The sequence below is a fragment of the Grus americana genome, chromosome 31 (genome assembly GCF_028858705.1).
Source record: "Grus americana isolate bGruAme1 chromosome 31, bGruAme1.mat, whole genome shotgun sequence".
Lineage (NCBI taxonomy): Eukaryota > Metazoa > Chordata > Aves > Gruiformes > Gruidae > Grus > Grus americana.
In genome coordinates, this window is record NC_072882.1 from 2556693 (window position 1) to 2574819 (window position 18127).

General features: G+C 44.5%; 1 protein-coding gene across 10 annotated transcripts in view; it reads left to right on the forward strand.

Annotated features, from left to right (window-relative positions):
• SCN8A (sodium voltage-gated channel alpha subunit 8) overlaps positions 1–18127 on the forward strand; it is a 71114-nt gene that overhangs the window by 27057 nt on the left and 25930 nt on the right. For 6 of the 10 annotated variants that reach the window (XM_054806860.1, XM_054806861.1, XM_054806858.1 and 3 more), the window contains exons 3-13: positions 2699–2816; positions 4245–4335; positions 4548–4676; positions 6892–6983; positions 10806–11027; positions 11800–11863; positions 12484–12625; positions 13317–13523; positions 14099–14386; positions 14784–15143; positions 16913–17048. In XM_054806860.1, coding sequence (XP_054662835.1) covers positions 2699–2816; positions 4245–4335; positions 4548–4676; positions 6892–6983; positions 10806–11027; positions 11800–11863; positions 12484–12625; positions 13317–13523; positions 14099–14386; positions 14784–15143; positions 16913–17048 — 1849 coding nt within the window. Of the gene's footprint in view, positions 1–1965; positions 2208–2698; positions 2817–4244; positions 4336–4547; positions 4677–6662; positions 6755–6891; positions 6984–10805; positions 11028–11799; positions 11864–12483; positions 12626–13316; positions 13524–14098; positions 14387–14783; positions 15144–16912; positions 17049–18127 lie in introns of those variants that run through there. The other 4 variants (XM_054806865.1, XM_054806859.1, XM_054806866.1 and 1 more) reach the window with 4 other exon arrangements.

Genomic DNA, 18127 nt, shown 5'->3' on the forward strand with positions numbered 1-18127 from the left:
AGACGACTGCAAAATGCCTTTCTCCAGGTATCACCTTTCTCTGAGTTTTGAGCTTTGCCTCAGCAGATCTTAAAAGGGCTTAAGGATGTTCTTGGACCTGAACCAGCAAACATTTTAAGAGCGTGCAGCCATTTTGAAATCGAGTTTTAATATGTCAGCAGCAGTTATAAAGAAAAACTAAGATAAGGGTTTAAATTGCCAAGCACTTTTTGGCTTTTGTGCTTTTCTTTCTACTGACAAGGCCGAGCAGAGTTTTACCCGGGATTTTATAGGACACACAGGGGAACTGGAGCGGCGGATCTCGGAACCGTCGGAATCGATGAGCAGGCCGGAATGTGCGGCACCTTCTTTGTGCTGCTGTTGTCCTGAGAGGCCCAGTTATGGTGGGCTTCATAGACAGGGATCATTTCAACAAGCATTATGGTCTAAAAAGAGAGCTGGGCAGAGCATGGAAGAGACAACAAGGAGCTGCCTTACGTGAGGCCACGTAAGAGCTGAAGGACCAAGCTGGCAAGCAGAACGTGGAGTTCATGTTTGGTAGGCGATTGCTCTGGTCATTGGATGAAGTAGCTTATCTTACAACAGGGAATGCCAAATTTCTGGGTCGATCCTTGTGTCGCAGCTAGTGAAAATGCGTGTTTCCATGTAATCACTCCAGCGTGCCAAGGCAGTCTCTGACCCTCCACGTAGAGCAGTTTACGTCCACTTTCCCACCTGAGCCTGGCTTGCTCTTCTAGTACAGGTCTAAAGTCTTTGGCTGGGTTTACATCTGTGAGGCAGCATCCACGTACCTGTGTCTCCATGTGAAGAACGGGTTTACTTCTGGCTTGCTGAGCTGCATCTGAGCAAGCCATCGTGCTCCTCCACCGTGATTTTTCCCGTGTAGAAATGGAGGCGTAATGAAACGGAGCCGCCTCACAGAACCACTCCGTGGGTTTGGGGGAATTTCTGACTTTGTCCACCTCACCTTGTGCCCACGTTCAGCACAGTCACACCGGAGATTTCGTTGCTTAAAAGATGTGGTAGAGTTGAGCGCTCGGCATTGTGCCAGGGACACAACCAAAGCCCATGAGCATCCCGGTGTGATGGGTATCCTGCTCCAAAGCCTCTCAAGGGACAGCAAAAGAAGATTTAAAAAGGCATGGTATGTGAGTCTTGAAAAGTTGGTGGTGTCAGGGAAGGAGGGACAGCTGGATCTTAAAATCAGGTGTCCCTTGACCACTCTGTAGTCTGCAATTTTGAAAACCGTATGGGCTTTTAGAATGTTGTTACATGCCAAGGTAATCTGTTCATTAATTCTTGATGCTGCAATTTAAGAGCTGTCCAGGGTTGTCTTTTAAGTGCTTTTCTTGGGAGATGCATTAGTGTTATGCTAACTAATCTTTCTCACTCAGTGCTGAACCACAATCTGATTTTGATTTCCTTTTCAAAGAATTTACTGCTCAACGGTCTAATTTAGCCAAATGAGCTAAAATACGTTGTTTCACTTACTAGGAGGGAAATGACAAATTTCATAAGAGTGAGTCTCCTGGGGAAGCACAGTGACTGCGTTGGCAGAAAGCCCCTGTGGATTCCCTCGTGTTGGACTCCGGGAAGGCTCGGGGCTGTGCCAAACGGTGGGCTGGTGTCGGGGAACGAGCCTGCAGCGAGTCCGGCTTTGCTCTATCCCCCTGCAGCGGCCGGGTTCATCCTGCCTCGTTGATGCTGCAGCATCCCGGAGGGAATGTAAAATGGGAAAATGGTGTCGGGGAAAGGGCTTTGGCTTTTCAGTGCACACAAATGGCTTTTTTTCCTTCAAGTGGAGTGGTAGGTGCATCGAGTGTGCTGGTATTAAGCAACCACCGTTCTAATTTTGCCTCTCCAGATGGCTGCGTGTGATTCTCCTGGTGCTTTTTGATATGCATGTTCGCTAGCGGGGAGATGAAATAGCGGGTCTGTATTTTAAGGCTGGTGATGGAAAGATGAGATCGATTCTGCCTCACGTTTACATGATTCATTCCACAGGTTCTGTATAAAGTAGCAAACCTTAACATCTTGCTAATTAAAGGCAATGAGAGCACATGACTGTTCCTGGAGTTGGTGTGCCAGCATGGAATGTGCTCAGAATTCAATGATTGGGGACGATGGGTATCGGATTGGCGTCTGCTGGGGTGGGGGACTCTACCGTGACATTTTCTTTCCGCTTACCTGTCAATCTTTCTTTGCAGGTGAGGTGCCGTCTTGTAAAAACACGTTGGGGTAGCTGTTAGCGAGGTTTGGGAAGGAGGCACGGGCTACGCGAACGCTGTGCCGTTAAAGATGGTCTTGAGCACGGGGCAGTGGCGTGAGGTCTGGGTGCAGCTGCTAATTCTCCCGAATTCGTAGTTGCTTTGGGCCTCGGTTCTTCTCTGTTCGATAGGGATAATAGTGCTTCGACCCTCGTGTGATGAAAAAGTGCGCTCTTGGATGGGGGATTTTGCTTCTGCTCTGTCTGAGGTGTCTAGTAAAATGGATGGTTTGGAGTAGAATTATTCATGATGTACTGGTAGGTATGTTTTACCCTAATGGGAACTTCATAAAGGAGATTATTCTTTAAAAAAGCAGAAAATGCTATTTTTTACCATGGAAGTTGTTCGTCTTTTTTTGTACAATTCATGCTTTGATTTTCATGCATTAACTCTCTCTCTCTCTCTTTTTCTTTCTTTCTGTTTTTCTACAGACCTTTGTAGTACTAAACAGAGGGAAAACACTCTTCCGATTTAGTGCCACACCTGCCTTGTACATTTTAAGTCCTTTTAATCTGTTTAGAAGAATAGCTATTAAAATTTTGATACATTCATATCCTTTTTATTACCGAGTTATTTTTTGCCTTTGTATGTTCATTGAGAAATCTCTTACCTGTTGTCTTATTGCTCAGTTCAAACAGTGTCTGTGAATTCACCTGGCGAAGTTGGATTGGCCTCAGAGCATACACAAAACCATGCTTTTTTGAATGAAAAAGCATGGTCCTTTAGATGCATCCAATCAAGTAAACTTTTTGTTTATTTTCCCTGCTAAATTGTACCTATCTGTGTCCGTTCTTCCGTCAGTGCGCAGACATTGATAAGTTTTGGAACAGATACAATTTAAGGTTATGCTTCACATGACGAGTAGTCGAGCTTTCACTAGCTGCTAAAATGGTTAAACAGAATTAGTATCTGGAGAAGGAGCCAAAGGTACCTCATATGTAATTAGACGCTGACTAATTTCTTGCTCTTTTGGCATCTCTCAAACTTCCTTCTAATGGCAAGGCTATTCCAAAATGTTCCACGGCTGGGCTTCAGACAGCTCTGATAGCTTCGGAAGCGTCATCTGCATGTGTTATTAGGAGAAGAAAAAAAAAATAGTAGTATATTGAATGAGCTGCTTTGCCCTGTTTATTTATTTATTTTTGGAGAGTGACTCTAAAACGGAAGCAGGTTCATTTGTTGGTTTAGAGGCTTCTATATACTTACTTCCTGCATCTCGTATGAAGAAAAAGCTTTTCCATCTTTTCAAAGTCGACTTGGGATCTGAGGCTGGGAACGTTTTCCTTGGCCTGTGTGTTATTTCTCATGGACTTTCCTCCCCTCTGGGTGAGATGCAGATCTGTCAGGTTGAGGCCGAGATGCTGCAGTGGATCTTGGGCCTTGATCTAAGAGCCATTTGAGCCTGCTTAAACAGTTTTGGAAGTCAGACAGCTTTGGATCTGACCCTGGATTTCACCATTCTTCTAATAATTCGGTAGTTAAAATCCACTCAGACTTCTAATTCTGCAGTTGTGCTGTCCCTGCACTGCTCCTCGAATCGGTTAGTCCAGCACTTTCCACCTACAAAGGTGACACACAGAGGGAGCAGAGACGTTTGGAAAGATTCACGAGATTTTCTCCAAGCTAAATCCTAGGTGTCCATGGATTGCAACGCTGCTTTCCTGTTGGATATATTAGCACACAATATATTTTCATGTTACTGAATAGATGGAATTATTTGGGGAGACCTTTTCATTTTGAATCGCTAAGATGTACCAGAAAATATGAAATAAATTGAATGGTGACATAAAAATACTATTTATATATAGTCACCCTTGTCTTATTTCCCATGACTGCTGGAAGAATCTTGGCTCTTATTTGTAGTCCGCAGAGAATAGACTGGAAATTGAATTTTACTGCAGTACAGTGATCGTTAGGGAGCCGTAAGGTGATGAAGAGAGCCACGCTAGTGTCCCTTTGATCCTTGACTTTGTTCTACAGTATTTAGCATGATCATTATGTGCACTATTTTGACCAACTGTGTATTCATGACTTTTAATAACCCGCCCGAATGGTCGAAGAATGTGGAGTAAGTAATGCTTCTTGTGTTTTTAAGAACCTCACAGAATATTGTTTTTCTTTGAGAAATCTGTTCCTACTCACATTTAAGTTAGCATGAATGCAAGTCATCTTTTATATCCACTTTGTTTAGACCAAAGTCTTTGTAATTCATCTCTTTTCATGCCTAAATTGACATTTCTACAAACTTTTCAGTGCGGCTCTCTTTCTTCCTCATAACAGGTATACATTCACTGGTATTTATACATTTGAATCACTTGTGAAAATTATTGCAAGAGGTTTCTGTATAGATGGCTTTACTTTCCTACGCGATCCATGGAACTGGCTAGATTTCAGTGTGATCATGATGGCGTAAGTTGTGTTTTCAGATTATTTCAGGTGTTTGTGGCGTATGGGAGGGGATGAGACCTTAGGAAGAGGGTGGGTGTGTGAGCAGAAAACAAATCAAGGAAAACTTCAGTGAATCCCCAAAAGATTTCTTTCTTGATTTTTCAGAAGAAAGCTTTAGCCTGACACAGAGTCACACATCTAAAATGCAACTCCATGGAGTTAGTGGAGTTGCTGCTGCAAAAAAGACGATTTTCTGAAAACTGCTTTTATTAATGTAAGACTTTATAATAGTGCCTAGCATTTTAGATTGCTTACATGCCAGAGTGGCAGCTTATTCTGTTAAGCCTAGGACTAGGAGCCAAACAGCTTTAAATTCTAGTCTCCGCCACTCCTTCCCTCCTTGGGCTTGCACGTTAAAATTTCCTGGGCTGCGACTTCAGGTTGAGCAGTTATTAGCCCCTTTCTGATGAAGATGCAGCGTCAGAGAAGGAGGCACTTTATTTTTCTTCCTCGTTCTTTTCTCTTGCGCCAGATCAGCTCACATTGGTCTGATAATGAGGATTCATGGGGATGTCTGAATTCACAGCTGAACCAGGAGATGCAGGCTAGAGTTCTGGTTTTTTCCTTATCGGCCTGCGTTGGTCGTTGCTTAGGCTTAGTACCGCTGGTGAAAACCAGGTGTATGTCACTGGTCGTCTGAGTCACCGGTCGAAGAGATTTTTTTTTTTTTTTTTCCCTTTTACGTTGGTTTTTGGAATATTGTACGTGTGCATGTTTGGGTTCCCGTAGTCAACAACGGCCGATGAAAACTGAGGAAGGCTCAGGAGCCTAATTTTCAAGGGTTCAGAGCACTTGAATTTCATTGTAGCAAGATGCTTTAATCATCTAAAATGCCCTTTTTTGGCTGGATTCTGCACCCTGAAACCTGAGTTTCTGCTCTTTTTCTACTTGCCTTTTAGTTGTGTATTTAAACTATATGCAAAGAGTTGGACATTGTACACAAAAGGCAAAACAACCGGTAACTCACTGACACTTTTACTTCGGAATAGACGGGGATCTGCTGTGCACGGTGTAAACACGCCTGTGCGGGTGAGGCCTCCAGTTCTGCGCACACAGACCGAATTCGACCTGTCAATTTGGTTATTTCCTTTGTTTCTCGATAAATTAACAAGTGACGGCGTGACGGCTTTAAAAGGCCCAGTGCATCGGTCTTAAATAAATGTGCTAAATCTCTAGCTGATCAAACTCTGTAACCTCCTCATTTCCAGCGAGGTTGCCTGTAGACTTCAAATATAATCCTTTTTTTGTGTCGAGGGCTACGGCAAGCCTCTGCGTTATTTAAATCCCACTAAGAGGGTCTAAGTTTCATGAAGCCCTTGAGGCCTTTCTGCATCAGGAAGAATCGGGACTATTGTGCGTTTCTTTGCTTTTTTGTACCACGTTTATCCCCGGGCAGCGCAGAGGAAATGTTCTGTTCTAAGTTGTGGTAAAATATAACTCTGTTAACCTTGCACTAAGCCTCTTATCCTCTGTGTATCTCAGGTTTACCCCCTTGTAAACCGGGGATAATCAGACCTACCTGTGGCTCACAAGCAGGTAGTAAAGCATAAAGGATTAAAATGAAGGACGCTAATCAAAGCAGAAGGTGATCATGCTTTATTAAAAACATGAAGTGAAGCGAATGTACCTGAAACCATTGAACTGAGGCGATGTCACCAAGTCTCCTCGCAAATTTGGCAGTTTTACAATTGCCGCCTTCCGTAGAGATAGCGTTAAATTTTCAAGTCCTGTACAGGCGAGAATGCAAGTATCTAACCCTGCACCTGGACGAGCTGGTTGCAGCGTGGAGAGACTTAAACTGTGTTTTGGCTCTGAAATTTTCCATCTCTCTCTTTTAAATGCCAGTTCGAAAGCATTTTAAATGACAAGCTGTTTCCTACAAACAGACAACTATATGAAAAGGAAGGTGACCCCAACGGTGCCATTAACTCTGGTTTAATTCTGCAGGTATATAACAGAGTTTGTAAACCTAGGCAATGTTTCAGCTCTGCGCACTTTCAGGGTTCTGAGAGCTTTGAAAACTATTTCTGTAATTCCAGGTAAGGCGGCCTCCGGTTGGTGTTAGCTGTTGGGTACAGGCCCCTGTGAGTGATGTATTGCTTTGTCTGTAGTTGTTGTTTTATTTTGGTGTGTGTATTGTCATTGTGTTTTTTGTGTGTGACCTCCCTCATTGCAGATATGTCACAGAGTTTGTGGACCTTGGGAATGTCTCAGCATTGAGAACTTTCAGAGTTCTCCGAGCTTTGAAAACTATCTCTGTAATTCCAGGTGAGAACCATTAAGCATTAAAGGCTGGTCTTGCGCGTATCTCTCTTCCATATCCCCCCTCCCGTCCTGCATTGCTTATTTCTCAGAAATGGCACTGGAATGTTTTTGATGGGCTTTGCAGTCTGCACACACAGAGTAGTTTGAAATTAAGGCTTCTGGGCCATCAAATCATGGGATGAACAGTCTGCTGTTCCGTCCTTCTTTATCCCCGCGTACACCTGGGGCTATCCCATCTCTGAAAGGAAAGCCGGGCCTAAAGTTTAGTTCCAGATGAATAAAGGATCAGGCACTCCCTTCCTGCTCGGGCTGAACGGGTTCTTGCTCAGTGAGTCATCCCGCTATCGTCAGTGCTTCTAGAGATGGCGTAGGAACCAGTTTGTAAAGCAAGTGAGCAAAACCCAACCAAAATGAAAACCTTTCTGCGTGAGGCTACTTCAGTTACTTGGAGTCAGATGGGATCTGGGGCAGGCTGCCTTCTAGGTGATGACAAAAAGCTTGCCTCCCTGTTGTCAGAAAGGGTTGACGGTGCTGTTTTGAGACAGACTAAATGGAGCGTTGGCATTACCAGCTTTTGCATTTGTCTGTTGTAGCAGAACCGGCCGTCATGCAATAGTGTGTGACCCAAAGTACCGACTGAGCTTTCAGTAAGCCAGAATTCATAGCCCCGCCCATTTCACGTGCCGCCCAGAGCTGGACTTTGCAGGCCCGTCGCTTACAAAGCTACTTCTAGACTCTAACGCAATCTGGGTGTCACAGGGGAAGCAACAGCCCTTCCTTTATTGTAAGAGACCATGGAGGCGTTATGGACTGAGAATATGATTCTGATCCCGAATTCTTGTCTAGAAAAGTCTCGTGCAGGTGGTTTCTCAAAAGTGTCCCTAATTTTAAGGTCAAGCTCAAGACTCAATTTTCGTAGGCACCGAAGCATCTGTAGTTTTCCAGTTTCCAGGTGCTTGACCTGTCCCAAGGTAGGCACCCTAAATAATCACTTGATGAGTTTTGGTCTTCTATTTCTTTGTGTTTTGTTTCCTAATGCATTAACTGATAATGGTTCTTTTGCTTTCTCAGGCTACACTTGCATATACGTTTGCCAGAAAAGGGACTATGGAATTGTAGGGGCCCATCACTTTTGTCCCCATTCCAGACTGCTAAACCCATCAGATGTACATGGCTGTTGTGCATGATGTTCTTAAGTGGCACCTGCTTTCCTTGCACCGAATGAGAGTATGCTAGAATAATGTTATTTCTTAGCCTTCCGTAATGTTTGGCAGTGCACATACAAAGAGCAAAAGATATGTGGGAATTGCTGTTAGCAATGCACTAGACGGATCTGAAGTGCAGTTGTGATTCTCTCAGCCTGCTACAGGTATTAACTGGCTTGCCAAAAGAAAAGCATCGATGTTAAAATAAGTTTCGTATGTGTTTTGCTTTCACAATCGTAGCAAAGTGAAGATGATGCAACTTTAATGAGCTGGTTACTAAATGTGTGACAGCATGCCTTGTCTTCCTATGGAAAGGAGCAGAACCGTTCAGTTTTGTGTGATTCTGTCCGTACTACTGCTTTTATTTCAAATGACAGCAAGGGGGGCGGATCTGAGCCCTTCGAAGCTCTGTGCAGCCACACTTTTTACTAAAGGGATGACATGCCACACGCTTTTACTAAAGGGGCGACCTGCCGCACAGAGCCGAGGGGATCCCGTTGGAGCGTGGGGCTCGCTGAACGCATCCGTGGCTGGAACCGCGAACGGCAAAACTTTGGTTATTTGTATCAGGCTCTGGGACAGGGTTGCCCCAGCTGTGGTTCTGCAAAGCACAAACCTTGCTCAGCCCTCGATTTTGTGACTAACAGTATGAGGAATGTAAAGGTTTGTGTAATTAGCCTTTTGGGTTATTTAATATGAACTTAGGCATAGGGTGCTCTTTATGGGTTTTAGTGGTATCACGTCTCAGGGAAGAAGTGATTTTTAGAATACACTTAATATTACAATGTAAAGGAGTTCCCTTTCCACTCCAGCGCGTGTAATGGAATGGGAATTTTAACACAGTGCCGAGCTAATGAGAAACTCATCTTAGTGTTATGACGAGCGCTAACTACATCTTCTGTCAATAACTGGAATTATCCTCGGTGTGGTTTTTTTGACAAGATAAAAATGGGAAATCTTACCAGAGTATGACACACCACTGGACAAAATTCCGTGCAGGTAGAGGGTCTGTATGGATTTGGTGACAGGAGGAGACTGTGGCACCTATGAGCTAAAACATCAAAATATTGCCTTCGTCTTACGGCTTGGTAGACCATATCAAACTCTGTGGTGATCTAAAGATTTTTTTTTTTAATTGGCACTTGAGTTATTGGTATTTTAATTGACTATTGCCATCAGTCTCCACGCATTGCCAGCCTGTGGCACGCCTACATTAAACAGGACCCGGGGAAATCTGGATCTGCCATACAGGAAGGCGATTGCTTCAGCTGAAAGCTGTTGAAGTTCCTTTGTCCCGTGCCTGGGAACGCTCTTGCTGCCAGTTGATCACCTTGGTTCGAAACCCCATTCTCCTTTGACGCCTGTGAGAGAGCGACACAGGAACCAGAAACACAAACGCTGGTGCAAATGGCTGCATGCGCGGAGTGGTGCATCTTCGAGCAGTGGAGATGAGCATGCAAGCGAGTGTTGTAACGGTTATTTGGCTGCCGGAACTAACAGCAAAAACTGCTTTGTCTTGGAGTAGGGCTTTGGCATTGATTAAAAGTTTTGAAGATTGAAGTAAAAATTTTAAAAAATTATTCCTCCATAAGAATTCCTTTTTGTTATTTTATTTTTGAATCTTTATGTTCCTGATAGGGATCAAACCTCTGTTGGTATAGAAAGGTTTCTTGTCAGAGGTTTATCACAGAATGCTCACGGGGCCCCAGCAGAGACTTGGATCTGACTCGCCCCGAATTATTTTTTTTATTATTTTTTTTTTCCCTCCTTTCTCCCTTCAGCCTCCTTCACTACTCATTTATAAATGCGAGATCATCCTACTTCACATCAGAAAGGCTGATTAAAGGGCCCCAATACTGTATCGTCTCTGCCTCTAAAATTCTTGCTGGTTGAGATCTGTCTCCTGAAAGCGTTAGTGCTGCGTTCTTCCCCCAGCTCCTCTTACAGACCAGACTGGTTTGGAAAACCGGCAGGATTCTTGGCTTACGCCTGAGCTTACTTTTATTACTGAGCCTTGCCTATTAGTGATCCCGACGGCCTTGGTAAAACCCGAAGAGCCAGCACTCTGGATGAAATCCTGCCCTACCCGTAACAAACCCCATGATCTAAGCAAAAGATTCAGCCCCCGCAAGGAAAGGGGAAGTGCTCAAACAGTTTAGTTGAGCAGTAGAAACTTAAGATCAAAAGGTATTTGATCTTTGCACGTTGTTGTGGTTTGTGCCAATAAGCCAGGCTTAAACACAACTACGTGTGTCCATGGAGAGGTTTGTAGCAGCGTATCCTAATTTAACATCTTTGTTTAGACCAAGCCTGCTTTGACGGCAACGACTCCCGAGTACGCTTTGCATCCTGTGCTGCAAGGCTCAGAGATTCTCAGGGCTGGTATTTCGGTTTGTTCTAACTATTGCTAGTTCATCACCGAAACCGGTGAGCTTGGTTCACTCCTCACCTTTATCGCACTGTGGGAAAAACCTGAATGTGAGTGGTGGTTCCCAGGAACCATGTTACAGCAACAATCTTTCGCCACCATATAGCGGTTGTAAGGTACTGTATGTATTTGAATTTTCAATGTCTTTTCATTCTACAGGAGTGATTTCTAGTCTTGTTTTCTCCTCTGCAGGCTTGAAGACCATTGTGGGTGCCCTAATTCAGTCTGTGAAGAAGCTGTCGGATGTAATGATCTTGACAGTGTTTTGTCTCAGTGTCTTTGCTCTGATCGGGTTGCAGCTGTTTATGGGCAATTTAAGGAACAAGTGTGTGATATGGCCAATTAATGTGAACGAGACTTTCCTGGATAACGGCTCTAGGGGCTTTGACTGGGAGGAATACACCAACAATATGTGTAGGTATTTCTGCAGTGAGACTCCCTAAAACCTTCTTATTTGACTCAATGCTGCTGAGCAGGATTTCCGACGTGGCTTATAATGTGGTGCGTCCAGCTTTGCGCAGGAAAAACCCCTTGCTCAGCTTTTTTTCAGTTTTTAGAAACCTGGCCTTGTTGAGGTGTTTCTAGTTGGCTTCATCTTTTTAGAAGGTCTTGGCTGTGCTCTTTTAGCTAAACGAAGACTTTGTCAACAAGGCTTTTTTTTTTTTTTTTACCTGTCTTGTTTCCAATTGAAAACTCTTTAAATATGGTAAATGGGAAGTAACTGCCCGTTTAAATCCCTGGGCTGAATGTCAGGTCCTTCACTTAGTTTTGCTGAGTTCTTCAGAGAACGCACGTGAAGTCGTTGGTACCTGTCTCTGCTTCGCAGCATCCTTCCACGCTGGCAGGATTTCAGAGCTGTAACTGATGCTGTGGATGATCAAGGAACCAGCCTCCAAGTTTTTGTAACTTAATTTCTTCCTCTGTTCTCACTTTGAGCTTCTCTACTGTGCAGTCAGCTAGTTTTAAATCTTTATTCGGAATGCTATACTGACTTCCAGAAAGGTGGTTAATCTCGGGCGCAGTTAGTGGGGCTAACGTTATTTAAAGCTGAGTTAGTTTACTGATGAATTTATCAGTAGGGGATCTAGAGGGCTCTTCGGTGAAGGTTTTTGTAGTGCTGTAGCATGTTAAATCCTGTAACTCCATATGTGTGTGCATGTAATATCCTCTTTTTCATCTTCTTCAGCAAATTTTTACATAATTCCCGGCGCCCCTGATCCTTTGCTCTGTGGTAACAGCTCAGATGCAGGGTGAGTGTTGAGCTTTATTAAAAGTAGAGACTCTAATTACCATTGATGTTGGCTAACGATGGCAAAACTTTTGGAATATTTCCTGTTGCTTCCTTTGTTGGTTCTGGCTGTATTTCACATGTAAAAGGTTTCACGTTTCTTAATCTAATTATTAATCCATTGTTACTGTCTGTTTGACTAATATAATGTAGGCTGACATTTTTCACGTCATCTCAGGAGGTCTAATGATTACTAGTGGCATTATTTCCCTCTGAATCCGATCCTAAGAATCATCAGAGAAGTAGGGGATGGAGGTTCAGAAATGGAAACTTTTCCTCCAATTGGTTTTCCACCCAGTCCTTCAGCTCTAAAGACGTGGCAAAAGCCAGTCCTTTCGGCTCACGTTGGGTGAAAAGCCTCACGTTGCCGCATCTTGTTTCCATAGGATAAAGATAAAACCTGAAATCCTGTCTGTCAGTCTCCTTGTCTGCTGTTCTTACCTGACACGGAAAGCAAAATGCATGCCATTTGTTACGAGGGTTGTGAAAATCTCCGTAAGCATGGAGAACGTGCATGTTGTCAACTTGCTCTCTCCCTGTGACTGCCTTGGTGCCCTGAAATGGCTGTCGTCTTCTTCACAGTCAATGTCCGGAGGGTTACACGTGCATGAAAGCAGGACGGAACCCGAACTATGGTTACACAAGCTTTGACACTTTCAGCTGGGCTTTTCTGGCTTTATTTCGCCTTATGACTCAGGACTTTTGGGAAAACTTGTATCAATTAGTAAGTAAGCGCTTTGCCTCGGTGTTATACGCGATGAGAATTTGGGGACAGTACAGGAAGGGAAAATGTGCCGAGCTTTATTTTATTCCTCCTATCTGAAAGAGTAACTGCGAGTAAAGCTGCACAATGAGATACCGTGTGTTGAGGAGGAAGAGGACGTTACCTGTAAGCGGGTGTTGTCCTTTTTAGGTCCTCAGCCTGCATATGGAACAGCAAAGGAACCGTGAATTAATTCTGGAGGAACCTGACCGCGTGCTGCAGAAGGTTCTGTGCAGTTCGGCTCTGCTCACAGAAGGTGCTGAGGCACTTTGGAGGGCAGAGTGTTTCCTTGTAACCCGAGGACAGTTTGGGGACCTTGCTGAAATGGCTTTTCTTCTACTTTGTTTTGTTTCAAGGGAGTCTAAGCATTGACTTTCACGCTGTACTTCTGAATCCTTTTCAGTTTGCATCCGTCGGATGTTCCTATAAGAGAAGAAGAGGGATGTCACCTTTTGTGTTTATGCCTAATGCACGTGCGGTGCTTTAGTGCTTTGCAGTGGAAGCGCTGAGACGTTAAATATTCAGCACCGCTATATTTTCTTAGAAGCTTTCAGGTCAAGAAACTTGGGATCAGGTCACGCATCAGGTGTTACTCTGAAATTGCTTTCCCCTTTCCTTTTCTCTTCCCTCTACCATGCTCTTCTATGTCCAGACCTTACGAGCAGCAGGAAAAACCTACATGATTTTCTTTGTCTTGGTGATCTTTGTGGGATCGTTCTATCTGGTTAACCTAATTTTGGCTGTGGTCGCTATGGCTTACGAAGAGCAGAACCAGGCCACGCTGGAGGAGGCAGAGCAGAAAGAGGCAGAGTTTAAGGCCATGTTAGAACAATTGAAAAAGCAGCAGGAAGAAGCGCAGGTGAGTGTTTCGGTTGTATGTTTTTTGATGCATTTGCGTATTTTAAGATTTATTTGCCTGTTATTACAGAGCAGTGACGTATAATAAAAGAACGCAGCAGTGCTATGGCTGCCTTTCCCCGGCGTCACGTCCGCTGTTGACTGGGGTCAACATTGTGCATTATCTCTTCCCTGCCGCGGCTGGTTTTTCCTGGATTGTATGAAAGCTTGCTGTGATTATTTTGCGTTGGAAAACTGCTTTCCATTAAGGAATTTTTAACTGTTCCCAGAGTTTCTAGTTACGTGTGGGAATGTCTTTGCCAGACAGACAAGTACGTCATTGTTGGTCCTTTATCAAATGCTTATGAACAGAGCGGAGGGACTGAGAGAGATTTTACTACCTGCAAAAGTAGACTGTAAAAATTCTTACAAGTCCTGGCTGCAAGTTTCTTCTAAGAGAAAGAGTAAAAATCTCGGTCCTGTCCCCAAGATTTGCGCTTATATGCATGGAGCCACACTCTTTCTTAAAGCAGAAAATGGAGCATTAATCCTGGTAAGATCTGACTTATTTTTCCATTCTCTTGCCTTCACCCTCAGGCCGCTGCTATGGTCACTTCAGCAGGGACAGTCTCTGAAGATGCTGTGGAGGACGATGGCGGGGGGAGGATGTCTCGGAGCTCTTCAGAGATTTCCAAACTCAGTTCCAAGAGTGCCAAGGAGCGTCGAAACAGGAGGAAAAAACGGAAGGACAAAGAACTGTCAGAAGGAGAGGAGAAGTGCGACAATGAAAAGGTGTTCAAGTCTGAATCTGAGGACGGCATGAGGAGGAAGGCATTCAGGCTACCAGATAACAGGCTAGGAAGGAAATTTTCCATCATGAACCAGGTAGTTTTAATTTCCTTCGCTAATGTTTATGCTTGCTTATAGTCAGGATAATATTCTAGTTTAGATCCTGATTAGCATGTCAAAGGAATCTGCCCACCGTCTTAAACTTGCAGGGGACCAGGAGGACGCTTATGGCCCAAGTTTACAGCCCTTGCGCACACTTACCCTGGCATAAACCGTTCCTGAGAGTAGTGAATCCAACCAGGTAACGTCTTCACCAAGGTAGCTCAGCCAGCCAAGGGTGAACAGCTTCTTAGGTACGGCTGACGACGAAGAGGTGATGGTTCGTGTAGACCTGGAGAGGGAGCGAAACCACTTTAGCAGCACTTGACGGCACTGCAGTGCTTTCTTTCCGTACTATTCACGCTGTTGTCATTCTTTCTTTTCTCCCTCCTAGTCTCTCCTCAGTATCCCAGGCTCCCCTTTTCTCTCCCGACACAATAGCAAGAGCAGCATCTTCAGCTACAAAGGGCGATTTCGTGACCCGGGTTCGGAGAACGAGTTTGCTGATGACGAGCACAGCACAGTGGAGGAAAGCGAAGGCAGGAGGGACTCCCTCTTCATCCCCATCCGTGGTCGCGACCGAAGGAGCAGCTACAGCGGCTACAGCGGCTACAGCCAAGGCAGCCGGTCCTCACGGATTTTCCCCAACCTCCGGCGAAATGTGAAGAGGAACAGCACGGTGGATTGTAACGGCGTGGTGTCCCTCATCGGTGGCCCACCTTCCAGCATGCCTGGGGGACGCCTTCTGCCTGAGGTGAAAATAGATAAGGCAGCTACTGATGACAGTGTAAGGAAGTCAATGAGTAGATAGCATAGGCATGGCGGTCCGTCCTCTTCCTCTCTCCTGAATGCCGCCCTTCGAGTGAACCAGACACCCTGGCGGAATGAGAGTCGGTCTGTCTGTCCGCAGATGATAAAGTCTGTGTTGGATTGAACACCTTGTGCTTCAACCTCCCCTTTCTTTCCTTCTCAGACTCAGTGACCCACCTCCTCCCCCGGCTTCCTGGGAAAAAAAGGCTTGGAATTGAGTCCTTAATTAAAGGATTAATAATAGTAGAAGTCCTTGGGGCAGTTTCGGAGGAGCTATTTACAGCATGGGAACGGGGGAACCAACCGAAGTTTCTTGCAGATGTTCTCCACAATAAGATCAAATATTTGGGGATTTAAATGGAAGAACAAACAGTCTTTTAGCCCTCACTAAATTTTGCAAGGGAAGCTGTTACTAAAGTGAGGATTTTAAAAAATAATTTCATTTAATTTTTGAGTGTGACTTTTTGTAATTAGTTGACTGAATTGGTATTGACTAACATTTTCAGTGGATCAATATTTCAGAATGCAGGAGCTCAAAAAATAGAATATTAGTGGGGCATAAAGGAATCTGGATAAGATTAAACCAACATCATTTGAGATGCCTAAATCTGCAAAAAGTCTGGTTACCGTGCCTATGAATTCCAAGCTATTTTTTTTTAGTTATTTCAATTCTTGCAACCTATTTGACCTTAATTAGTTACGTTAAGCATTAGTCGCTACCTGATTTTTTTTTTCTTCCCGAGTTAGCATGTTAATACAATGTTTTGCTTCAGTATTTAATTCTCTTTCTAACACAGCATGAATGTGGTAGGAATTGTAATCCGCATGATGCATGCGTAAAAGAGAAAGTATTACTTAGCAGTTATTTTGCTAACTGTATGTGTAGAGAGACATCAACATGCAACAAGTAATTAATTGTCATGGTGGGAGAGCTGCATGGGCTGTGCAGAGACCTTGGTTCGCAGACAGCAGCAAATTCCTGTAATGGGGAAAACCCCCAGTTATCTGTTAGGACGTAAGGTTGTCTGTGCCTAAACAGAGAGTGGTGTTTCCAGAGCAGTCTCAGGAGGGAAACTGTGAGGTGCCTTTCGCGGTGCGAGCGCTTCGACGTGAGGGGAGCAAGGTGATCCTACCCACGGGCGAAATTGAGACGTGGTTTCATGGTCCCGTTGTGTTAGGAAATCAGCTTCATCGTGGGCGAGAGTGGGGGAAATCCCTGTTAGTTCTTGGACAGTGATGTGGCCGAGTTTCTTTTATCCTAGTTTTCAGATACAGACTTTGAAATAAATGTTGATACCGTCAAATGCCTGGTTCCTAAACGGAATTGATTTGAGCGGCTCAGATGAGCTGGGGTGGAGTTCGTACTCTGCCCAGACGTGTTGCAAAAAGTGCCCTGGTTAAAAGAGTCGCTGCCTGTCTGTGCTGATTAGTGGAAGTACAGAGTGTAAATTACTTTGTACTACAGCAATCTTCGTTAGAAATGTTCTTTACAATATAGTCCTTAATTTGTCTAAGGCTGCAAAGCACTGGTGCTAGCAGAAATGAGGGCTTGAGTTTTGGTTTGACCACTTACATAACGAAGGAAAGTGAGAAGGATAGCAGGAACGAAGATGTTTTTCTCTCTTGGGCATACATGCCATATTTCTAGACTGAGAGGATGTAAAATACCGGGAAGACAAAGAGTTTCTATTAATCATCATATGGATTTTGCAGGGTACCACTGAAATCGAAATTCGAAAGAAACCTGGTGGGTCACTCTTGGTCTCGATGGATCAGGTGAACGCATCCTACGGAAGAAAGGACCGAACCAACAGTGTGATGACCGGGTTAACAAATACCCTTGTTGAGGGTAGGTATGGTTTGAAGGCGTGTCGTTGGTATTTTTCAGTAGGTATGGATTGCCCTCTCGTGGTGTGCTGTAGGAAGACAGAGGACCCATCCACCTGGCAGTTAGAGGATAGTTCCTCACGCCACATCTGCCCTGGGTTCCTTGTGCCGGAGCCGTGCTGGCCCATGCTGGCTGTCCCTCTGCGTGGCCGGAGGTGTGACTCGTCCCGAAATACGGGTACGGACACATGTGTCTGCTCAGTTTGCCCAAGAGGATGCCAACTGGTAACGTTAAACTTCATGAGACGGCTTCGTAGTGGTTTAGGGGATTAGGGCGGTAGCTGGGTGAGGGGTGTAGTGTGGGGAGGACGGGCTCAGGTCAGCGCCCGTCTGTTGGGCAAGTGCTGCAGAGCAGAGATCGGTTTTGAGCCTTGGGTACCCGACAGACGTGCGTGCCCTTCAGATGTACAGGATTTAGCTATCCCTGCTTTCGGGTAGTACATATTCATGCATTGGTTTTGCATAAACCTGCTTCTTTTGAGTCGTTATTGATACAGAAGCATTTATTAGGCTTTATTTTACTTGGTTTTGCATCTGATTTATATAGATACAGAGATAAAGACAACAAAAAGTTGTTATTTTACAATAATGAATCTGCAGTGTGGAGATTATAGGGCTAAGACAATGTCTGATGCAGGTGTTCTGTCTTCTGCCACCTCCCAAGGCCTGGAGAGACCCTCCTTTGCTCACAGTCCGTGGGAGAAGAAGATTTGAGCTGCACTAAGAGCTGAAATGTGACAGCTGTCAAAAGAGAAAGGGACTTCTGCATGACGGAAATTCTGAAACGGACAGCACACGGAGATGAGATTTCCAAATATGTTATGCGGGAGCCAGCAAGAATTTCTGAACAGCAGCCATATGAGGTTGATGATCTCAAATTCCTGCTGTCTCCTGCAATAAAATTGTATGAAAACTAAATATACTTAGAAACAGAGCAGGGTTCTGCTGCTGCTTCCCTCCTGCGCAAACGCCTACAGGCTACAGTGCTACGGTCCTCTTTTTTAACTTTAGAAATTCCAAGGCAACTAAATACTAAGCAAC